At 41.6% G+C, this 18412-nt stretch overlaps 2 protein-coding genes across 4 annotated transcripts in view; one reads left to right on the top strand and one right to left on the bottom strand.

Annotated features, from left to right (window-relative positions):
• Positions 1–1711: 1711 nt before the first annotated feature.
• On the bottom strand, positions 1712–4132 carry C11H2orf15 (chromosome 11 C2orf15 homolog). The gene has a single exon (XM_015473370.3). It carries the CDS (start codon positions 3277–3279, stop codon positions 2854–2856), a length of 426 nt encoding a protein of 141 aa, XP_015328856.2. The 5' UTR covers positions 3280–4132; the 3' UTR covers positions 1712–2853.
• A 6671-nt stretch (positions 4133–10803) lies between these two features.
• Positions 10804–18412, top strand: part of TSGA10 (testis specific 10) — a 93157-nt gene continuing 85548 nt past the window's right edge. Inside the window, exon 1 of one of the 3 annotated variants that reach the window (XM_010809800.4) lies at positions 10804–10885. Coding sequence is in view for 2 of the 3 variants with exons in the window: in XM_010809799.4 (XP_010808101.1) it covers positions 11152–11208 (57 nt within the window). In the remaining variant the exon portion in view is untranslated. The other 2 variants (XM_010809799.4, XM_015473360.3) reach the window with 2 other exon arrangements.

Genomic DNA, 18412 nt, shown 5'->3' with positions numbered 1-18412 from the left:
CATGATCTCCTTCCAGACTTCACCTAAACTCTGTCCCCTCGGCCATCATCTCACTTGGACAGTCGTGTCCTTGCAAAAACCATAAATGTCACCTCTTCAGAGAATCTTTCCTAGCTCCCACAGTTAAAAATCAAGTTTAAAAAAATAAAAATCAAGTGTATGTTATGTCTCCTGTCGGGTTTGGCTGTTTAACTTTTTCTTCATGACACATCACAATTTGTATCTTATATAATTAGTCTGATGTTCTACTGGTAGACAGTAAGCATTACAAAGGTGTTATTATTGTTTCAGTCATTCATTCATGTCCAACTCTTTGCAACCGTATGGACTGTAGCCCATCAGGCTCCTCTGTCAATGGAATTCTCCAGGCAAGAATACTGGAGTAGGTTGCCATTTCCTCCTCCAGGGGATGTGCATGACCCAGGGATTGAACCTGCAATTCCTGCATTGGCAGGTGGATTCTATACCATCTGAGTCACCAGGGAATCCCACCAAAGAAGGCAGTTGCTGTTTTATTCCCAATTCTATCCCAAGCACCAAGCACAGTGCCAGGTTAGGTGACCAAATGAATGATCTGTGTATTTTTTTTTGTCTCCCAAAGAATTATTTTCTATAAATGATAAAGAGCATCATCTTATTGGCTTACATCCCTTTCAATGTTTTTAAACTCTACAAAAACATCTGTTTAGTTTTTCTCTGATTAACAGAATATTTTTTCCCCTAAAAGATTACTTTTCCTTTTGAGTATGCCTTTTTCCTTTATCAATATTAAGGATATTACTCAACTGGACATTAGAGATCACCATTAAATATTAAAGTACAGGAAAATGTCAAAACATACATAGTAGAAATATTTACAGGTCACTATCTGTCCAGACACAAGTGGTTTTTAATTTCAGCTAACATTATTTGGGACAATACTGCTGTTTCAAACTATTAGATGTTTCAGTAAGGATGACAAACATATATATATATATGTTTATATATACATATATGTAAATATGTATATGTATATACACATATGTGTGTATATATATGTGTGTGTATACATATACAAATATACATATACACATACATATATGTGTGTATATGTATGTATATATACATATATATGTATGTATATGTATAAAGTTTGAAACAGCATATACATATTTATATATGTATATACATATACATATTTACGTATATGTATATATATGTATGGAGAAGGCAATGGCACCCCACTCCAGTACTCTTGCCTGGAAAATCCCATGGATGGAGGAGCCTGGTGCGCTACAGTCCATGGGGCTGCTAAGAGTCGGACATGACTGAAGTATATATAAACATATATATATATGTTTGTCATCCTTACTGAAACATCTAGTAGTTTGAAATAGCTGCTGCTGCTGCCAAGTCACTTCAGTCGTGGCCAACTCTGTGTGACCCCATAGACGGCAGCCCACCAGGCTCCCCCGTCCCTGGGATTCTCCAGGCAAGAATACTGGAGTGGGTTGCCATTTCCTTCTCAATGCATGAAAGTGAAAAGTGAAAGTGAAGTCCCTCAGCCATGTCCCTTAGCGACCCCATGGACTGCAGCCTACCAGGCTCCTCTGTCCATGGGATTTTCCAAGCAAGAGTGCTGGAGTGGGTTGCCATTGCCTTCTCCAATGCTCGAAAGTTTGAAACAGCAGTATTATACATATATACATATATAGTATATATATTTATATACTATATATGTTTATATATAAACATATATATATAGTTTTTTAAACAACTAGGCTGTTTTCTTATATTAAATATTAGTGGCATAAAATGGTAACATCTGCAAGATAAATTATTACATTTAGAAAAACTGTTTTGTGAACTCTGAAATGAATTCTGTGTGGGTTAAAAAAAAAAGTTTTGAAAGGATGATGTGAAATGTGAAATGCCTCTTTAGCTACCAGTGATTTTTGACAGGACAGAAATGCAAAAATGCAGGAAGATAAAGTACTCTAAAGCAAAATCTCCAGCTGGAAATCCAACATATAAAAGCAATACACCAGAAATCATGGGAAATACTGATGTCAAAGTGGACACTGTTTTTTGGGTTTTGATCACTTGTTTAAGAAATACACTAGAATTAAAATGTTTTGGTGACATTTAAATACCCTTAGACAAAACCTCTGATTTTTGACAAGAATAGAGTGTAATATGAGAGAAATCTTGAATTTGAATTTTGGAAAGTTTCTTCTTTCTAAAGCAACTTTTTTTGAATCACTTCAGTTCAGTTCAGTCACTCAGTTGTGTCCGACTCTTTGCAACCCCATGAATCGCAGCACGCCAAGCCTCCCTGTCCATCACCAACACCCGGAGTTCACTCAGATTCACGTCCATCGAGTCAGTGATGCCATCCAGCCATCTCATCCTCTGTTGTCCCCTTCTCCTCTTGCCCCCAATCCCTCCCAGCATCAGAGTCTTTTCCAATGAGTCAGCTCTTCGCATGAGGTGGCCAAAGTACTGGAGTTTCAGCTTTAGCATCATTCCTTCCAAAGAAATCCCAGGGCTGATCTCCTTCAAAATGGACTGCTTGGATTTCCTTGCAGTCTAAGGGACTCTCAAGAGTCTTCTCCAACACCACAGTTCAAAAGCATCAATTTTTCGGCGCTCAGCCTTCTTAGTCCAACTCTCACATCCATACAGGACCACAGGAAAAACCATAGCCTTATGTATCATCAAAAGATGCAATCTACATTGATTCATAAACAGTAAAAAATAAGCGATCATCTTCCTTCCTTTTGTTAGGTTTTCCTAATAAGGTAAGTCTCTCATTCATCAGGCCCTCTTAGTCAAAAGCCATTTTTGGTTTCTTTAGTAACATACAAAATAACTTCATTCGACGTCTGTCATTTCTATCCCATCACTTTCTTTAACACATATCACTGGACCCAAGGCTTTCTCTGAAAGATATCCTGTGCCAGTGTCTTTGCTCCTTGTAAAGGCTTCTTGATCTGTGTCTTCTAATCTTATTTTCTTGGTGTTTTGAAATAACTGAGTCACTGGCTCCAATTTGCTTTTCTCTGTCCTTTGCATTAAGCGATCACCCACTTTTGAATCCATATGCAAAGCAGAAACTTGAGTAGCAGATTTACTTGGGGAAAACCCCATTGGGACAGCTGAATAAAAATAAGATTGCTGGCACCTCTTAAAGCAGTGGATACGTTTCTTCCATGATTGCTTGAGGGAAAAACTGTAACAAGTGAATAGAATGGGAATTTCAACTAACTTCAGGCAATGTTTGTTGTAATGGAATGTCATGGTGAGGATGCCAAAAATACACAGTAAAATCTCCTTCCTTCCCTCAGTGTTTCCGTTTTCTTTGTGGGAGGTTTGCAGGCTCTATAGGTTCTCTGAGACTTTTTGTTTTTTTAAAGGAATTCACCAGATGCTCTGTTTCATCTCCTGGCAGAAAATTACATAACTTCTCTACTTAGTCCTATCATTCTTGTTACAAAGAACTTTAATTTATTATTATTGGATTAAAGAAATTATTATTGAAGGCCAAACACTCTGCTGAAAAAGAATTAAAGATGCTGAAACAATGGATCTTATGAAAATTTACAAATTTTGTGTGTTAATGAAACACTTAATAGAGTAGAAGGGCAAATCAATGGGAGAAAATATTTGCAAATCATATATATGATAAAAGACTGAAACTCAGACTATATAGAGAACTCAGCAACAACAAAATAACCCAACTCAAAACTGAGCAAAGGACTAAAATAGACATTTCTCCAGAGAAGATAGATGAATGACCAAAATGGCCAATGATAACATGAAAAGATGTTCACCATCACTAATAATTAGGGAAATGCAAATCACAGTTACCAGTTAGATACTGCCTCATACCTATTAGGTTACTATTAAAAAAAAAAGAAAAGAAAGAAAATAACAAGTGTTGTTGATGATGTGGAGAAATTTCAATCTTTATGCACTAATGGTGGGAATGTACAATTGGTACAGCTGCTGTGGAAAAGTTTGACAGTTCCTCAAAAAATTAAAAACAGAATTACCATATGATCTGGCAAACCAACTTCTGGGCCTTTAAGAAATATTTGTACCCCCATGTTTATCACAGCATTATTCAAAATAGCTAAAAAGTGGAAGCAACTCAAGTGTCCATTGATAGATCATGGGTAAGCAAGATATGGTGTATATATACACACACACACATATATATGATAAGCTACTCAGCATTAAAAAAGGAGGAAGAAATTCTGCAATATGTTAAAGCATGATGAATCTTGGGCACATTATTCTAGATGAAATAATTCAGTCACAAAAAGGCAAATGCTGTTTGACTCCACTTATGTGAGGTATCTAGATACCGAATCAAAAAAACAGAAAGTAGAATAGTGGTTGCCATGGGGAGTTGTTTAAGGGGTACAGAGTTTCAATTTTACAAGATGAAAAGAGTTCTGGAGATGAGTGGTGGTGATGACAGCACAGCATTACAAATGTATTTAATACACTGAACTATACACCTAAGAATGGCCAGGATGCTACATTTTATGTTATGTGTATTCTACCATAATACAAAAAAGTAAAGGAAAAAAGCCTCCAAGAAAGATACAGTACTTTTTATTATGAATGTCCAATGAAGAGAGATGACCATGCAACATTGAAGAAAGAGCTTAAAAAGGTTGTAAAAGGAGGGGGCGTCCACTGAGGTATTGCCTCAATAATGGAGTCAAATTAGCCCTAAATAAAGACCACTTTGGACCTAATAAAGCTTAAAAGCAAACTTCTAAAGCAGGTCTCCAATAGGACTTTCTACAATGATAGAAATATCCTTTATGTATTGTCTAGTATACTGGCCACTAGTCACGTGTGGATGTTGGCATGTGAGAATTCTACTGACCCACCAACGAAAGCTAGATGTTAGAATTTGAAATGTACAAAGCACAAATGAGGGACTAAATTTTAAATTTTATTTCATTTTAATAACATAAATTCAAATGGCCACATGAAGCTAGTGGTTACTATTTTCAACAGGGCAGTTCTAAAGGATTAAATTGTTTTCAAGTAAACTCACTGCATTTCAGAATAAAACCTACACATATTTAAAGGAAAACCAAAATCTTCAGCACCAACAATGTCAAATCTGCAACATCTGGCAGCCAATAAAAATTTGTGTGTGCTCAGTTGCTAAGTTGTGTCTGATTCTTGGACGGTGGACTGCAGCCGGCCAGTCTCCTCTGTCCATGGGATTCTCCAGGCACAAATACTGGAGTGGGTTGCCATGCCCTTAGGGGATCTTCCAGACCCAGGGATGTAACCCTTGTCTCCTGCATCTCTTGCACTGGCAGACAGATTCTTCACTCTGAGCCACCTGGAAAGCTCAATAAAAACTTGTTGTTTGGTCGCTAAGTCGTGTCCGACTCCTTGTGACCCCATGAACTTACCAGGCATGAAAAGAAGCAGAAGGATGTGACTCATAACTAGGAGGAAAAAAATAGGTTAGTAGAAACAATCCCATTGGGATTTCCCTGGTGGCTCAGCAGTAAAGAATCCACCCGCTATTACAGAAGACATGGGTTTGATCCCTGGGATGGGAAGATCCCCTGGAGGAGGAAATGGCAACCCACTCCAGTATTCCTGCATGGGAAAACACCCAGACAGAGGAGCCTGGCGGGCTACAGTCCATAGGACGCAAAGAGTAGGACACGACTTAGCGACTAAAAGAACATCAACAAAGGTGGCATACGTAAATACTCAAACTCTTGTAATTTTTTCCCTGGAGGAGGTACTTTCCTATCTCCTATGATAATAATCACCTTCACCCCGCAAGCCTTCAACATCATCAGAAAGTTTTGAGGTTTTTACATTTTTCTCTATTTTTTTTTTCAATTAATGCTAGATAGATCATGAGAACATTTTATTCAAAATAACCTTAGCATCTTAAGATGAAATGAGAATACTTTGTTTTCCCTAAAATAACATTTTAGGATGGTCTTTGAGAGCTCATGCTTCTTGTAACTTATTGTATCAGTTAGGTACAATTATATTTCACAGAAAATGTATCTCCTGGGACTTCTGCCTTTACCTAAAACAACTGGGACATGATTTAACTTTTTAGTGTCCAGCTATAGTTACAAAGTTATGATATCTTAATGCAACAAAATGAGAAAATGTACTGGCACAAATACTGATAAAAAATCAAAGCAGAGATGGGAAAAACATATGGCACATATTAAAATGCACTTTTATGAGATTTGTTCTAACATAAAAGATATTTATGTCTGTCAATAATACGCTGTGGGGGAAAATATGAGTACTCACTAGGCAAAAACAAGAATAGTTTGTCTCTTCAAATATGATATTACATTTGAAATGGACAGGCGAATACTATATCAAGATCATCAGAGAACAGCTATAAAAACCTAGTTGATCTATTTCATCTGTGGAAAAGACAGGGAGATAAAGCCACTATTAGAGTTCAGAACCCTTGGGTTATTTAAGAAAAGCGGAACATGTTAAACATTCATGTTAAACATGTTAAACTGAGTTCAGTCGCTCAGTCGTGTCGGACTCTTTGCGACCCCATGAATCACAGCAGGCCAGGCCTCCCTGTCCATCACCAACTCCCGGAGTTTACTCAAACTCATGTCCATTGAATCAGTGATGCCATCCAGCCTTGTCATCCTCTGTTGTCCCCTTCTCCTCCTGACCCCAATCACTCCCAGCATCAGAGTCTTTTCCAATGAGTCAACTCTTCACATGAGGTGGCAAAAGTATTGGAGTTTCAGCTTTAGCATCAGTCCTTCCAATGAACCCCCAGGACTGATCTCCTTTATAATGGACTGGTTGGATCTCCTTGCAGTCCAAGGGACTCTCAAGAGTCTTCTCCAACACCACAGTTTAAAAGCATCAATTCTTTGGCACTCAGCTTTCTTCACAGTCCAACTCTCACATCCATACATGTCCACAGGAAAAACCATAGCCTTGACTAGACGGACCTTTGTTGGCAAAGTAATGTCTCTGCTTTTGAATATGCTATCTAGGTTGGTCATAACTTTCCTTCCAAGGAGTAAGCGTCTTTTAATTTCATGGCTGCAGTCACCATCTGCAGTGATTTTGGAGCCCAAAAAGATAAAGTCTGACATTGTTTCCATTGTTTCCCCATATATTTGCCATGAAGTGATGGGACCAGATGCCATGATCTTAGTTTTCTGAATGTTGAGCTTTAAGCCAACTTTTTCACTCTCCACTTTCACTTTCATCAAGAGGCTTTTTAGTTCCTCTTCACTTTCTGGCATAAAGGTGGTGTCATCTGCATATCTGAGGTTATTGATATTTCTCTTGGCAATCTTGATTCCAGCTTGTGCTTCTTCCAGCCCAGCGTTTCTCATGATGTACTCTGCATAGAAGTTAAATAAGCAGGGTGACAATATACAGCCTTGACGTACTCCTTTTCCTATTTGAAACCAGTCTGTTGTTCCATGTCCAGTTCTAGCTGTTGCTTCCTGACCTGCATATAGGTTTCTCAAGAGGCAGATCAGGTGGTCTGGTATTCCCATCTCTTTCAGAATTTTCCACAGTTTATTGTGATCCACACAGTCAGAGGCTTTGACGTAGTCAATAAAGCAGAAGTATATGTTTTTCTGGAACTCTCTTGCATTTTCCATGATCCAGCGGATGTTGGCAATTTGATCTCTGGTTCCTCTGCCTTTTCTAAAACCAGATTGAACATCTGGAAGTTCGCGGTTCACGTATTGCTGAAGCCTGGCTTGGAGAATTTTGAACATTACTTTACTAGCATGCGAGATGAGTGCCACTGTGCGGTAGTTTGAGCATTCTTTGGCATTGCCTTTCTTTGGGGTTGGAATGAAAAATGACCTTTTCCAGTCCTGTGGCCACTGCTGAGTTTTCCAAATTCGCTGGCATATTGAGTGCAGCACTTTCACAGCATCATCTTTCGGGATTTGGAATAGCTCAACTGGAATTCCATCACCTCCACTAACTTTGTTTGTAGTGATGCTTTCTAAGGCCCACTTGACTTCACTTTCCAGGACGTCTGGCTCTAGGTGAGTGATCACACCATCGTGATTATCTGGGTTGTGAAGATCTTTTTCGTACAGTTCTTCTGTGTATTCTTGCCACCTCTAAATATCTTCTGCTTCTGTTAGATCCATACAATTTCTGTCCTTTATCGAGCCCATCTTTGCCTGAAATGTTCCCTTGGGGTCTCTAATTTTCTTGAAGAGATCTCTAGTCTTTCCCATTCTGTTGTTTTCCTCTATTTCTTTGCATTGATCGCTCAAGAAGGCTTTCTTATCTCTCCTTGCTATTCTTTGAAACTCTGCATTCAGATGTTTATATCTTTCCTTTTTTCCTTTGGTTTTCACTTCCCTTCTTTTCTCAGCTATTTGTAAGGCCTCCTCAGACAGCCATTTTGCTTTTTGGCATTTCTTTTTCTTGGGAATGGTCTTGATCCCTGTCTCCTGTACAATGTCATGAAACTCTGTCCATAATTCATCAGGCACTCTGTCTAGCAGATCTATTCCCTTAAATATATTTCTCACTTCCACTGTATAATCATAAGGGATTTGATTTAGATCATACCTGAATGTCTAGTGGTTTTCCCTACTTTCTTCAATTTAAGTCTAAATTTGGCAATAAGGAATTCATGATCTAAGCCACAGTCAGCTCCCGGTCTTGTTTCTGCTGACTGTATAGAGCTACCCACGACCAAGGTAAGAGAAACCCAAGTAAGACGGTAGGTGTTGCGAGAGGGCATCAGAGGGCAGACACACTGAAACCATAATCACAGAAAACTAGGCAAACTGATCACATGGACCACAGCCTTGTCTAACTCAATGAAACTAAGCCATGCCGTGTGGGGCCACCCAAGATGGACGGTCATGGTGGAGAGGTCTGACAGAATGTGACCCACTGGAGAAGGGAATGGCAAACCACTTCAGTATTCTTGCCTTGAGAACCCCATGAACAGTATGAAAAGGCAAAATGATAGAATGCTGAAAGAGGAACTCCCCAGGTCGGTAGGTGCCCAATATGCTACTGGACATCAGTGGAGAAATAATTCCAGAAAGAATGAAGGGATGGAGCCAAAGCAAAAACAATACCCAGTGGTGGATGTGACTGGTGATAGAAGCAAGGTCCGATGCTGTAAAGAGCAATATTGCATAGGAACCTGGAATGTTAGGTCCATGAATCAAGGCAAATTGAAAGTGGTCAAACAGGAGATGGCAAGAGTGAATGTTGATATTCTACACATCAGTGAACTAAGATGGACTGGAATGGGTGAATTTAACTCAGATGACCATTATATCTATTATTGTGGGTGGGAATCCCTTAGAAGAAATGGAGTAGCCATCATGGTCAACAAAAGAGTCTGAAATGCAGTACTTGGATGCAATCTCAAAAACGACAGAATGATCTCTGTTCGTTTCCAAGGCAAACCATTCAATATCACGGTAATCCAAGCCTATGCCCCAACCAGTAACGCTGAAGAAGCTGAAGTTGAACGGTTCTATGAAGACCTACAAGACCTTTTAAAACACCCCAAAAAGATGTCCTTCTCATTACAGGGGACTGGAATGCAAAAGTAGGAAGTCAAGAAACACCTGGAGTAACAGGCAAATTTGGCCTTGGAATACGGAATGAAGCAGGGCAAAAGCTAATAGAGTTTTGCCAAGAGAATGCACTGGTCATAGCAAACACCCTCTTCCAACAACACAAGAGAAGACTCTACACATGGACATCATCAGATGGTCAACACCGAAATCAGATTGATTATATTCTTTGCAGCCAAAGATATTAAACATTAAATGCTAAAAAGGCTAAACTTTTCTTTTCCAGCTGGCAGAAAAATGCACTTTTCATTCTTTTTCACTAACAAGCTCCTTTCTTCACTTTTAGCTAATAATTGGTCAACATTAACATAGCCGGATGGCCAAAAATAATGTTATACTTGGTTAAGTTAAAGGAGTGTTCCAAGATTGAAGGCTCCTAATAGAAGACAAGTTTAAACTGTATTAGATAGGAAAAGAATCGATACAATATTAAATATCAAGTGAGATACTCTACCCTTTCAGTTTTTGTTTGTTTGTTAACCGTGATCACTTTTTTGGGGGGACTTGGAGACGGCCTGGCTTGTGGAGAAGATATACAGGTCAGGAATCTGCACTGTCATTTTTCTCTCCCTGTCATTCCCAGATTCAACTCAGACTGGATGGTACAGGGCGGTCAGGGCTCCCCAGACTGTGCAGGCTGCGGGCGCTCACCCCAAAAGGCCGGCTCTCTCTTGCGGGGCTGCAGCAGCAGAACCTCACCAAAGGAAGGCTCCCCGCACAGAGGCCCCTGACCGAGGATGGAGAGCGCATCACCCTCCCAGCGCCCAAAAGCAACTCTGCGGAGTAACGAATTCACTAATCCGTCCAGAATGGCGACCGATCCCTGGGAAAATAGCACACAAAAGTGGCAGTAAAGCAGCAGGTATCCCAGAGCTAAGAGAAGACAGCCAAAGGCGGGGGAAAAAAATAGAGCTCTGCGCACGCGCACTCTACTCAGTTAAGATGGCCACCCGCAGGAAGTTGGGAAAAAGCTTGGAAAAGTGGGTGGAGGCTGGTTACTAGGAGACGGGACGCTCTGGAGGGTCGTCTAGGCGCTGCGTGGGCTTGCGCCTGCGCGGCGCGGATGGACCAGGAAGAAGCCTTTCCAGGGCGCCCTGTAAGGCAGACAGGCGGACGTACGCGACGCTACGTGCGTGTGTGCGCGCGCACGGCTTGTAGTCCCCGCGAGAGAGAGGGTCGAGCCAGGTACGCGTGCGCACAGGGACTTGGGGCGCGCGGGACGGAAGCGGAGTGAAGGCGCCGGGGAGGTGGAGGACGAGCCCCCTCAGGTACAGAGCGTGAGGGCGGGGCCGACGGCGACGCCGGCCGGCGCTAACCGCCCCCACCTCCTTCCCGCCGAGTCCCGCCTCCTTCCCGCCCGGTCCCGCCTCCCTCCCGCCGGGTCCCGCCTCCCTCCCGCCCGGTCCCGCCTCCCACCGCCCCCCGGGGAGGGGCCAAGTCGATTTGGGGTGGGAAGGGAGGAGAAGGGGGCGGAGGATGGAGACCTTGAGGGATCTGGATCCCAGGCGGGGACCGAGTCCTGGTAGTCGCTGGGATGATCTCCGGGGAGGATGGCGGGCCAAAAAGCCCGGGGAGGGACCCACCGCCCCAGGTAGAAGCACGGGGATGCGCCGCTTCGGGGTAAAAGCATCTCCTGGGTCAGCAGGCCTTTGAGAGGGCAGCTGCAGGGCGCGGGTGTGGCGGGGATTAGGGTCTGTGGGCGACCCCTGAGGTGGATTTTGGCGCCGGCGTGAGGGGCGGTAGCGGGCAGAGTTGCGGTCCAGAGAAACCCTCCCGGAACAAACTTTGCGCGTGTTGTCGTTTCTCGGGAGCTTAGGGTTGAGCTTATGTTCCTATGGTGACCGCTTCGCTTCCCGCCGCAGCTTTCGGCTTGGTTGTTGGGGGACTGTTCTGTTTAGAAACGCTCTGGAGTGGCGCTGAGGAATTTGGAAGTCAGAGATTTGGGGGTTCAACCAGGGTCTGCGTGATTCCCAGCTTCTCATTTCTGAACCACTTTATAGACTTTGGGAAGTGAAGGGCCGAGATTACGTAGGCATTTGCACGAAAAATCTCGTATAATTACAGTAGAAATTATACACAAGAAAGGCAGGGTAAGCTGGCTTTCCTTTGAAAAAGTGTTTGAGATGTAAATTGAATAACTTTGCTCCGATCATGGACATGATACCTAAACATGCAAAGGAATACACTTTTTTTATTCTTTAAGAAAAGTCAAGGATAGCGATTTCAGGAAACATTGCATAGATGACAGTATCTCTGTGTTTGTTTTCCTTCTTCCAGTCTAGGTTATTATCTCAGGATATTCGTTGTTTTAAATTTCCTCTAGTGGTTTTCAGAATTTAAAATAAACCTTTTCTTTAACCCGTAAAGAAATAAACAGAATAATAATCGGGTTGAAATTATAAGAAAACAGATTAATTATAACTATGAACTAATAGTTATAACTAATCTATGACAGTTTCAGTTCAGTTCAGTTCAGTCACTCAGTCCGACTCTTTGCAACCCCATGAATTGCAGCACGCCAGGCCTCCCTATCCATCACCAACTCCCGGAGTTCACCCAAAATCGGTGATGCCATCCAGCCATCTCATCCTCTGTCGTCCCCTATTCCTCCTGCCCCCAATCCCTCCCAGCATCAGAGTTTTTTCCAATGAGTCAGCTCTTCGCATGAGGTGCCCATTAGGACATAACTAATCTATTATAGTTTAGGACAGGGGTGCCTGTTGTACTACTGTTCATGGGGTCTCAAAGAGTGGGACATGAATGAGCAACTGAAGAACAACATAACTATGAAAGGAAAGTGTCCCATTATTCAAATCTGCCTCCAGGATAAAACTGATTTTTTGTTCCTATTTGAATTGATCAAGTAACTAGACCATTTAGTCTAAATTCAGTTTAGTTCAGTTCAGTCGCTCAGTCGTGTCTGACTCTTTGCCACCCCATGAATTGCAGCACGCCAGGCCTCCCTGTCCATCACCAACTCCCGGAGTTCACCCAAACTCATGTCCATCGAGTCGGTGATGCCATCCAGCCATCTCATCCTCTGTCATCCCCTTCTCCTCCTGCCCCCAATCCCTCCCAGCATCAGGGTCTTTTCCAATGAGTCAACTCTTCACATGAGGTGGCCAAAGTATTGGAGTTTCAGCTTCAGCATCAGTCCTTCCAATGAACACCCAGGACTGATCTCCTTTAGGATGGACTGGTTGGATCTCCTTGCAGTCCAAGGGACTCTCAAGAGTCTTCTCCAACACCATAGTTCAAAAGCATCAATTCTTCGGCGCTCAGCTTTCTTCACAGTCCAACTCTCACATCCATACATGACCACTGGAAAAACCATAGCCTGGACTAGACGGACCTTTGTTGGCAAAGTAATGTCTCTGCTTTTGAATATGCTATCTAGGTTGGTCATAACTTTTCTTCCAAGGAGTAAGCGTCTTTTAATTTCGTGGCTGCAGTCACCATCTGCAGTGATTTTGGAGCCCAAAAAGATAAAGTCTGATGCTGTTTCCACTGTTTTCTCATCTATTTCCCATGAAGTGATGGGACCAGATGCCATGATGTTCGTTTTCTGAATGTTGAGCTTTAAGCCAGCTTTTTCACTCTCCTCTTTCACTTTCATCAAGAGGCTTTTGAGTTCCTTTTCACTTTCTGCCATAAGGGTGGTGTCATCTGCATATCTGAGGTTATTGATATTTCTCTTGGCAATCTTGATTCCAGGTTGTGCTTCTTCCAGCCCAGCGTTTCTCATGATGTATTCTGCATATAAGTTAAATAAGCAGGGTGACAATATACAGCCTTGACGAACTCCTTTTCCTATTTGGAACCAGTCTGTTGTTCCATGTCTAGTTCTAACTGTTGCTTCCTGACCTGCATACAGATTTCTCAAGAGACAGGTCAGGTGGTCTGGTATTCCCATCTCTTTCAGAATTTTCCACAGTTTATTGTGATCCACACAGTCAAAGACTTTGGCTTTAGTCTTAATTAGTGGGTAATAACTAGGAAGGTACATTCATGAAATACATATTTTAAACAATATACACTTTAGCATTATTTAATGGCAACTTCCAAAATAAATCTTGTTTACCTTCTGAAAAAAGTCACTGCTTATGACTCCTCTGAAGTAGACATTCTCAGTCTCTTTCTTTTTCAGTTTGTTTCAGGATAATTTGCTTTTAAAGTACTCCAGTTAGAAGTGGTTAGAGCAGGTGTTATGTTTAAAATATTTATTTGTTTGTTTATTATTTATTTATTTGGCTTTGACGGATTTTAGTTGCAGCATATGAGATATAGTTCCCCTACCAGGGATCGAACCCAGGTCTCCTCCATTGGGAGTGCACACTCTTAGTCACTGGCCCACCAAGGAAGTCCTGGAGCAGGTGTGTTATTATTCATTCCCTTTTCCCAGCATACATGCCTCCATGTCCCCAGATGTAGCCCCTGTCATGACTCCTGTGGCAGCCACTTCTTGCTTTTCCATAGATTTTCACTGTCATTGTATGTGAAGTTGCACTTTCTAGCTTGGCTTGTTTTGAACTTTGTGCACATGGAATTGTACTAAGTTCTCCCTTGTATTTTGCTTCATTACTCAACATTGTTTTTATGGTTGATCCTAGTTATTGCTTGTAATTAGTTGCTTGTTGTTCCATTGTAAGGGTATACCACAGTTTATCTACTGTGCTGTTGGTGAACGCTACAGTTTCTACAGTTTTTGGTAAATATGAACAGCACTGCTGTGAATTTTCTTCCACATGTACCCATGATATTCTTTTGAAGTGAGCTAGTTAGTAAGGTGGGCTTCTCTGGTGGCTCAGTGGTAAAGAACCCGCCTGCCAATGCAGGAGATGTGGGTTTGCTCCCTGGGTTGGAAAGATCCCCTGGAGAAGGAAACGGTAACGCACTCCAGTATTCTTGCCTGGGAAATCTCATGGACAGAGGCACCTGGCTGGTCACAGTCCGTGGGTCGCAGAGTCAGATATGACTTAGCAACTGAAGAGCAAACAAAGTAAGGTAGTTCTGTTTGTCTTAGTTATGTTGTTAACATCAATCTACATTATTAAACTCTTTTGGTTCAGAAAAGCCTCTTGACAACAAGAGAAAATGATAAATGATACTCCTCCTAAGGCCACTGTTTTAAGCTCCTTAAACAAATCAGGTTATTTCTTTACAGTAAGGTCTGGATTGGAGAGAAATGAGGAGCTTGGGTTTGGATGGAATGACTGGAGAGATTATTTCTTTTTAAGAAAAGTTATCAAGTGACCTTACTATTTCGTTTGAAGTGAATGCCTAAAACATTTATTCACTTATTTTTATTATAAATACAGAATCTACCTCAAAATTATTCATAAAATTTTATGTGGTTTTCTATGTCCTCTGTTAGTGAAGCTATTCCTACTTACCTTAAAGTCTCTTTTAACCTAAGCTTTTGGAGACAATTTTCTTCAAAGAAAACGAGTTGACCTTTTGTGGAACCAGATTTCAGAATCCCATATAGGATAACTCCAGTGTTTTCAATTATTCAATCAAAATATTTAATAGACTTTTGTTGAACACATAGTATATGCCTGATATTTTGCTCAACGCTGATGAATACATTTTAAATGCAACTGACTTTATTTATTTATTTTAAAATTTTATTTATTTTTAAATGTACTCTTGGCTGTGCTGGGTCTTCGTTGCTTTGTGGGCTTTCCTCTGGTTGCTGTGATCAGGGGCTGCTCTTAGTTGTGTGAGGGCTTCTCTTTGTGGAGCACAGGCTCTAGCGTGCACGGCCTCAGTAGTTGCAGCACATGGCCTCAGTAGTTGTGGCTCCTGGGCTCTAGAGCACAGGCTCAGTAGTGGTGGTGCACAGGCTTAGTTGCTTCGTGGCACGTGGGACTCTTTCCAGACCAGGGATTGAACCCATGTCTCCTGCATTGGCAGGTGGATTCTTTACCACTGAGTCACCAGTGAAGCCCCTGATGATTCTTTTTAACACGTGATCTTAACTCCTGTATCACTGAAAAATTAAAATTCTGCCAGGCAGGAACTTCAAATTTCTACCCCTTCTTATTTAAATCTTCACTTGACCTTGCTTTTTTCTGTTTTGTTTCAAAGGACAGTGCACACCCCTTACCTGGTTTTCTCTTATTAACTCAGTGTCCTTTCTTTATTAACCCATATCTTAGGAATCTTTGTTGTGTTTATACTGTAAGAATTCTTATCCTAGAGTACAAGAACTTTGGGGAATTCTTGAACCCCTTGGAATGCTTTGTAAACTTTTGTATGTGTTTGCATTTTCCTGAGGTCAGGACTCAGGTGCATGTAAATTGCTTCAGTCATGTTCAACTATTTGCGACCACATGGACTGTAGCCGGCCAGGGTCCTCTGTCCATGGGATTCTCTGGGCAAGAATACTGGAGTAGATTACCATGCCCTTCTCCAGGGGATCTTCCCAATCAAGGGATCAAACCTGCATCTCTTAAGTCTCCTGCAGTGGCAGGCAGATTCTTTACCACTCACGCCACATGGGAAGTCCTAGGACCCAGGGCTTTGCTTATTCCTGAAAGGGGTCCTTGACATACAGGAAATTAAGAAACAAGTTTTTCTCCCCTTGCATTGGCCCTTCAAGCTTTCTCTACCTCTTTTCTCACAATCACGCTTTGTAAAAGAAGTCTACATTTTCTATTTCTTTTTCTTTACTACTCCTTCGTTTGTTAGTCCTCCTACCATTGAAACTACCTTATTTGAATCATCAAAATTGATTATTTGGGAATGGTTTTTTTGAGTACCATTGAAACTACCTTATTTGAATCATCAAAATTGATTATTTGGGAATGGTTTTTTTGAGTACCATTGAAACTACCTTATTTGAATCATCAAAATTGATTATTTGGGAATGGTTTTTTGTGCGAGGCATTCCTCTAGACATTAGGGACATAACAGTGACCAGACAAGTGCCTAGAACACTTGGAGCTTAATTCTGGTAGAAGGTGACAGACAGTAAACAAATGAAGGTATAAATGATATAATTTCAAATCATGCTAAGTGTGAATAACCTAATGGGAGAGTAAATAGGAGAGAGGGTACTTTAGGTAAAAAAAAAATCAGGAAAGGCCCTTTGAATATTTGAGCTGAAGAGCTAAGGGTAAGAAGTAGCCATTCATACAAAGGACTGGGGAAGAAAATGTTCTCAACAGAGGGAAATCAAGGGAGGAGGCCCCGAAGTGGAAACAGATTGGCATGATAGAGGAACAGGAGGAAAATCAGTAAAGCTGGTGGGTGAACAAACGAGAGAGTAGGGGCTCTGCTCTGGCATGTGAGGGCAGTGGCCAGATCAGTCAGGCCTTAAAAAGTTTGGTTTTTATTCTGATTACATTGGGGAGCCATTGGGGTATTTTTGCGCAGGATCTCATTATTTTAAAGTGATTGTTTTGATTTAAGTTTGGAAAACAGGTCGCAGGGAGCAATAGTGGAAGCAAAAAGATTGGTTAGGAGACTACTTCAGTAATCCATGTGGGAGATGATGCTGATTTGAACCAATAAGGAGGCAATAATTAAAATGTACAGAAGTGGACGGATTGAGGATATATTTTGGAGATACATCCAAAAGGGCTTGTTGATGGATTTGAAGAGGTTCAGGGAAAAAGGAAACAAGGACAACTCCTCGGTTTTTTAGCTCAGTCACTGTACAAACGGCAGTGCCATTTGACACGGGAAGGACCAGGAAGGGACACGGTGGAGGCAGGGTTGAGAGCAGGAGTGCAGGCGGGGAAATTAAGAGGTCTGTTTTAACATGCTGAAGTTGGGATGACAGTGGATGTCCAACAAACCCAACACACGGTGTTAAGAGCTTCAGTAGGAATACGGTCATAGTTGGAGGGAAAGTGGAAAACATGTGCTGAGTCTTTTGGGGGAAAGCGAAAAAGTGAAAGTTAATCATTCAGTCATGTCCAATTCTTTGCAACCCATGTTCCTCTGTCCATTGAATTCTCCAGGTAAGAATATTGGAGTCAGTAGCCATTTCCTTCTCCAGGGGATTGTCGCGATCCAGGGATTGAACCTGGGTCTTCTGCACTGCAGGCAGATTCTTTACTGTCTGAACCACCAGGAGTCAGAAATACTTTTTTTGTAGTTCTGTATTGCCTTGCATAGGCTTCCCTGATAGCTCATTTGGTAGAGAATCCACCTGCAATGCAGGAGACCTGGGTTTGATCCCTGGGTTGGGAAGATCCCCTGGAGAAGGGAAAGGCTACCCACTCCAGTATTCTGGCCTGGAGAATTCCTTGGACTGTATAGTCCATGGAGTCAAAAATAGTCAGACACAACTGAGCGACTTTCACTTTCACTTTTCATTCCCTTGTGTACATGTATGTGCATTTCTCTCAGATGATACTAATTATGCTATACTGTACTTTCCAGTTTATTTGTTCTGGATTCTCTAGATTCATTGTGGGTTGAAATTGTAAGTTTTTGTTTTCCATCTGTCTAGCCCCCAAACTTAATATAGTTCATCCTTTCCTGAAAGTGAATGTCGCTCAGTCGTGTCCAACTTTTTGCAACCCCATGGACTATACAGTCCATCAAATTCTCCAGGCCAGAATACTAGAGTGAGTAGCCTTTCCCTTCTCCACGGGATCTTTCCAACCCAGGGATCAAAACCAGGTCTCCCACATTGCAGATGGATTCTTTACCAGCTAAGCCACAAGGGTGTTTATAAATTTGTTTGATAAGTGAATAAAGGTCACAGTCTGATAGTATGAGCTGAAATGGTGATGATCATGGTGGAAGGCAGGTGTTTGACAGAGATTTTCCTGAAGAGA

Source organism: Bos taurus, chromosome 11 (assembly GCF_002263795.3).
Source record: "Bos taurus isolate L1 Dominette 01449 registration number 42190680 breed Hereford chromosome 11, ARS-UCD2.0, whole genome shotgun sequence".
Taxonomy (NCBI): Eukaryota; Metazoa; Chordata; class Mammalia; order Artiodactyla; family Bovidae; genus Bos; species Bos taurus.
This window is presented reverse-complemented; position numbering and strand designations above follow the sequence as displayed.

Coding starts and splice junctions, on each gene's coding strand:
- C11H2orf15 (XM_015473370.3), bottom strand. CDS start 3,279: ATGACATTCCATTACAACAAACATTGCCTGAAGTTAGTTGAAATTCCC.